This window comes from Mustela nivalis (assembly GCF_964662115.1).
Source record: "Mustela nivalis genome assembly, chromosome: 2".
Taxonomy (NCBI): Eukaryota; Metazoa; Chordata; class Mammalia; order Carnivora; family Mustelidae; genus Mustela; species Mustela nivalis.
Genome location: NC_139021.1, coordinates 1,532,651 through 1,538,571, shown reverse-complemented (window position 1 = coordinate 1,538,571; position 5,921 = coordinate 1,532,651). Strand labels below are relative to the sequence as shown.

At 67.3% G+C, this 5,921-nt stretch overlaps 1 protein-coding gene across 1 annotated transcript; it reads right to left on the bottom strand.

Moving 5' to 3' along the window:
- Positions 1-389: 389 nt before the first annotated feature.
- Positions 390-5,548, bottom strand: LOC309859647 (ly6/PLAUR domain-containing protein 2-like; the record flags this gene model as incomplete). Its single annotated transcript, XM_082720611.1, has 3 exons — positions 390-601; positions 3,293-3,391; positions 5,497-5,548. 3 exons carry the CDS (start codon positions 5,546-5,548, stop codon positions 390-392), a joined length of 363 nt encoding a protein of 120 aa, XP_082576737.1.
- Between the last annotated feature and the right edge of the window lie 373 nt (positions 5,549-5,921).

Here is a 5,921-nt window from a genome sequence, read left to right as displayed (position 1 = left end):
GGGGGGGATGCCCCGACCTCTGAACCCCCACCCCCATGCACAGTGGCTCTGGGCACACGAAGCTGGTTGGGAAGGAACCCCCAGTGGAAGCCCCTGAAAGCGGATGGAGGGAGCCAGGGGATGGAGGTGCCCTTCCCACTGCCGGGTGGCTGGGACCCAGGGACTCAGGACAGGGCTGAGGGTCCCTCGGAGGGGGCTTCCTGAGCAGGGGGGAGCCTCCCTCCCAGGGACAGGAGCCCGGGGTCTGGGTGGGGCCCAGAGGAAGCCAGGAGGAGCCCCAGGAGAGACAGAAGCTCTTCTTGCCAGCTTGGCAGTGTGCGGGGAGTGGCATGGCTACAAAGGACCACAGGGTCCAGGCGACAGCCAGCGCCAGGGCGGGCACGGCAGGCTCACCAGGCTGCCCGGAGCAGTGGCCACAGCAGGCTGGCCAAGGCGCTGAGCCACAGGGCCCCTGGGCTGCCCGCCAGGCCCGCGGCTGCGCTGCGGTTACACTGGCTGCCTTGGCAGCAGGAGACGGAGAGGGTGCGGCCGTCCGAGGACATGGTGCTGTTGGGACACACCGGGGCGCAGGACTTCATGACCAAGATGCCTCCGGGGTTTGCTGTGGAGAGAGGCACGAGGGCCCATGGCTGGCGTGCTCTGGGTACCCCCCCCAACCAGCCGCAGCGGGGCAGGCCAGTAGCCCAGGGCCATCAGCACCGCCCGCACGGCCAACCTCTAGGGCCTCCTTCCGTGGTGCCCGCCGGCCCGGGGAGTCCCGTCCAGGCCCTCAGTGACCCCCCACCTTAACCCTTCCCTCTCACAGGTGTCTGGACTCATTCCTGGGTCTAGAGGAAGGACCAGGCCCAGTCCCCAGCCCTGCCCTGTCCTGGGCCGGGAGGCAGAACACCTCGCTATGTGACCCTCTGGCTTGGCCTCTGCGCCTGCACCTGGGGACAGCTGAGCACCGGGTTCCCAAAGTGCCCGGATGGCCGCGCAAGCCAGCGGTGTTGTGACTGTGCGGGACTTCCCTCCACCTGTGACCTGTGACTCAGTGCACTTGCCACGGCCCTGCCAGAAAGGGACGGCCCCAGTGCGCGGCCGGACCTCTCGGCTCAGCTTCCTGGTCCAGGAGACAGGGGCCCAGAGCCGCCCCTCCGAGACTGCTCGGGGGTCGGCAAAGTTACTCCCCGCACAGCTCTGAGCGGGTCAAGAAAATGCTGCCCGTGGTGAGCGCCGTGCGCGGGGCCGCGGGCAGAGCAGGGGCACAGGTGGGCGGCAACAGCACTGGGACTTAGCTGAAGGTGATGGCTGGTCAGGACCGTGCTCAGTCGGGGCAGGAAGGGGCAGGAAGGGGCCTGTGTTTATGGACAGAATGAGTGGGGGCAGGGGCTGCCCCGAGTCTCCAGGGCCCAGTGGCATTTCCACAACGCAGCAGCCTCCTCCCTGCTGGGATCTGAGCTCCGGGCTCTTCCCTTGAGAAACGGGCTACGGAGCCAGGCTTGGGAGGGCGGAGTCGGAGGGCACGGCAGGTGGCCTGACGGCCCCTGACGCTCCCCTTCGTCACAGGCAAGACTGCTTGGCGCTGTGCTGCGTGGACGGCAGTGCCCCCTGCCCCTGGGATTGCCAGCAGGGAGCCGGACGCGCTGCCACCCCCAGAACCCGCCGGAGGGGCCTCAGTGGTGCAGGAGGCCCACGGGAGTGACGGCACGACCACCTGCCCACGGCCGGACCCCCCAACCAGGGGACCCCCGGTGCGGCTCCCGGAGGCCCCCCACCTCCTCCGCTCACACAGGAGCACCTCGTTCACGGCCCCCTGTAGCGAGCACAGCCCTCCAGCACGGCCCCAAGGTCAACACATCCGCTGCTCCTGGGGGACCTGCTCAGGGAGCGCGGCCCGGCCGGACCCAGGGACAGTCAGATGCACCGGGCGGTCCGTGAGGGAGAGGCCGGCCTGGGGGTCTGAAGGAAGCCCCCACCGTGGGGCTGGACCGAGGGGCCCATGGGGGCTCCGGGTACGCTGGGGACAACCAGGGAGAAGCCCCCTCGGCCCCTCCTCAACGCCCCCCGCCCCCTCACATCAAGGTCTGCGGTTTTAAGGCCCTTCCACCACCGATGCTGCTCAAGGCCGAGAGCCACGCGGGCCCAGCCTCACACCCGGCCAGAGCCAGCAGGCGCCAGGCTGTGGGTGACCGATGGAGAGCACGGCTGGCTGCGGCCCCCCACCCGCAGGGCTTGGCTGAGTGGGGCAAGTTCCCCTGCCCCCTGAGAACGCGACACGGTCCTGGGACGCGGTCCTCCTCTGTCTGACAGGGAAGGGTCCTGGGGGCAGTGGACTGTTTGTGCTGCTTCCTCATGGGGCCCTGGGCCGAGCGGGGGGTGGGGGTGGGGCAAGACCACCTGTGTCCCTGGCCAGACACCACGTCTCCTCGTACTAAGGGGCCTGTGTCCCAAGCAGGAAAGCCTTTGTGATCACCCAGGTTTATAGGGAGCTGGGCCCAGTGTGGCTGCCTGGCTGCCTGGCCCACGGCAGAGCCCCTGAGTCAACCAGGGAGTCTGGGGATGCTGCTGGGACCCCCCGACAGGACACTCATGGGGACAGCGGCCTGTGGGGCTCCTCATTCCCTCCCTGGAGCCCAGAGCCTCCTGGACCGCCACACACCACCGTCTGCAGGGGACCCGGCTCGCGTCATGCCTCCTCCTCTCTCGGGGGCTGCCGGGGGGGCTCACAGCAGCTTCTAGGCCCCCTCCCTTCAGTCCCCACCCTGTCCTTGCTGTGCCTCCAGGCCGGCTTCCCACTGCCCTGTCCAGGCCTCTACGACCCCGTCAGGCTCGCCACTCCTCGGGGTCACTGGAATCACCGCACCCCTTGCCTCCCTGCCATGTGACCTTCTGTGGTCTGTGCCCTGACCCTGACCCTGCCTGTCACCGCCACTCTCAGTCCCCGACTCAGCCCTTGACGGCTCACGGAGGGAGCAGACTGCAAAGGGCATCCTGGGAGGTCGGAGGAAGGAGAGAGCCTGTCCCATGGGGTCGGAGGAGGCCGGCAGCCGGGGGGCGGGGGGAGTCCGGAGGAGACGGGTCACAGGTGTGGTGGTGACATCCCCCTCCCCGGGCGGAAGCTGAGAGGGGCGCGGGGACCCATCACCTGCCACCAGCCAGGTGGCCCTGCAGGGCTGTGCCCGCCGGGTCCTCCAGGGGCCAGCCTCCCTCCATGTCTCGTCCTGCCACAGCCCTGTAGGGCCTGCTCCCCGCCGCCTACATCTCCTGCGTGGACCCCTCTGACTCCGGCTGGAGGGCGTGGGGTACTCACTGGCCTGCGTGATCACGCAGTACTTGTCGGTTGGGGCGCACTCCACCAGAGACTCGCAGTCCTTGTGGCCACAGCACACGTGGCAGTGCAGGGCCGGGGCTGGGGAGAAGCAAGCACAGGCCCCTGTCAGTCTGGGCAGGGGAGCCCGGGGCGGGGCGGGGTGACGGGGAGGCCGGGCCACTGTGCAGCTGGCTCTCTCTGACGGGGAGGCCGGGCCACTGTGCAGCTGGCCCTCTCTGACGGGGAGGCCGGGCCACTGCGCAGCTGGCTCTCTCTGCACCTTGTCTTCCTCCCAGACTCCCTGCAGAGCCGCTCCCGGTCCCCTGGGCTGGGACTAGAGACTCGGTGGCTGGAGACGCACCCCAGGCCAGCCGGGGCTGTGCAGGGAGTGCTGGCCCACAGGCGGGGTGTGTGTGTGTGAGTGTGTGTGTGTGTGTGTGTGTGTGTGCGGCGTGTGGCCTGGTGTCTGCAGGCGGCTCTGGGACCGGGACAGAGGCGGGCACCGGCAGCAGGGGCAATGCAAGGAGAGCTAACTTTGGGGGGATCCGGACTCTGCTTCTCAGTGCCCTTGCCTCTATCACGGGACTAGCGCAGCCTTGCTGGGAGAGGACACGACATGGGCATCGGGCACTTCTCTCGCCCCCACCCCCGCCCCGCGCGGAGCTCCCAGCCACGGTCCGCAGGGGTTTGCACACTGAGGGCTGCTTAGTTACCAGGAGGCACTGGCCCTGCCCCTCACTGCCTGGGACCTGCCTGCCTGATCCAAGGGGAGTCTACAGCAAAAGGCCCCTGTTCTAGCCAGACCCCCGTGTGGTGTGACTGGCCCCAGTTCCCAGCCACGAGGAGACCCTGCAGGACCCGGGGGTGGCCGACTGAGGTACTATGTGTGACTGAGTGGGATGGATTGGAAGCTACAATAGGGACACCTGTGGGACACCAGGCCCAGAAAGAACTGAGTCTCAGTACAGGGCGGGGTCCATCTGGGAGGGCTGCCAGAGCCGTGAGGCAGCAGCTGGGCTGGTGGGAAAGCGGGACGCCTTGCCCAGGATAGGGGGGCACTGTGCTGCCGGAGAGGGCACCTCTGCACCAGGTCTGGGGCCCTGTGGTGTGCTCTGGGCAAGGCAATGCCACTCGGACATCGAAGCCGGCACCTGAGAAAGGAGGTGATGGCGTCCCCTACACATGGGTCAGCGGCCATCAAAGACCCTTCCCCCTGTGCGGAAAGTGAGGACACTTGAGGCTGAACCATGGGCAATCAAGTCAAGGTCAGACCCCAGGCTCCCAGGCTATCTTCCCAGGCTAGGGTTCTGGAACCCCCAAGAAGAATCGGTATCTGGGGTGACCCTGGCTGTCCCTAGGGTCTTGTCTGCAACGGAGTCCCGGATGCTGGTGGGTGCAAGTCCTAGGTTCCTCTGAACAAGAACCTTACTTTGCCTCTGTTTCCCCCCAAAGGGTTGGAGGGGCCCTGTGAGCTGGGGGCTCTGAGCACATCCTCAGTGGGGCCCCGCACAGCTGCGCCCCACCTCCGCGCCAGCCTCTCTTCTGATAAGCACGTTGTCCTCTGCTCTCTCCCCAGAGCCAGCCTCGCAACCTTGCCCAAGCGTCCCCTGCCTGTTTCCAGACCGCCCCACCGCAGGCTGGGTCTGATCCCCTAGGTGCCTTTCCCCGCGGCCAGAGGCCCCACCTCACCGCCTCCACTCAGGGGACGCTGAGGGGCCATTATCCCTGGATGGTAATTACTCTGCTGATAATCACAGGCTGGATCACCCCCTCCTCGGGCCCCATTTCCGGTGGCCCCAAAGCAGCAGGTGCTCTGGTTCAAGGTCACACAGCCAGGTCATCAGGTAGAGACAGGGCTGGGGCTGGGAGGGGGTGACCCACTCCTTTTCCCAGTTTCAGCACGAGAACGCCCTTTTCCCAGGAGCACGGGGTGGAGGTCCCCCAGCTGCTCCCACCGCCAGCCCGGAGCTCTGGAGACTCGGGCCCCCCCACCGGGGTCTTTCACCCCACAAGATGCAGACAGACCAGAAACTGGGCCCGAGGGGACACAAGGAGCACAAAAGCCTCCAGGTCTGGCTGATCAAGGAGCAGCCACAGGAGCTCCCCCTTGGCTCCCTGCAGCTCCCAGCGGGCCCACCGATGGGAGCCAGTCCCGCCCAGCACCTGCTTGTCCAGTCCCTCCCACCCAGGTCAGTGGCCCTTACCCAGGTCAGCGCACAGAGTAGCCAGAAGCAGAGACAGCAGGAGCGGCCTCATCGTGGGGTATCCACCGGGACTGGGCAGCCGCCAGCACCAGGTGCCTTTATATGGCTGGCGTCCCGGCGGGGGTCAAACCTAGTAATTTAGCTGGAGCAGAGCTCGGGGTGGCAGGGCTGCCTGACTCCTGCTGCCTGGGCTTCCCTCTGCCCCACCCCCAGGCTCTGGGGGCTCTCTGGAGGCCCGCTGTGTCCTCTCTCTCCTGAACATTGGCCTCCTGGTCCCCATAGGTACCACGGGGCCCCAGGTCAGGCTGGGGAGAAGGAAGAGGAATGATGGTCTATGGGTGCCGGCCCACTCTAGGGACCTGGGGGCCGCAGCCCTGCCAGGGGTCTTCTGAGATTCTCCTGAGCCTCCCCCTTTGGACAGGCAA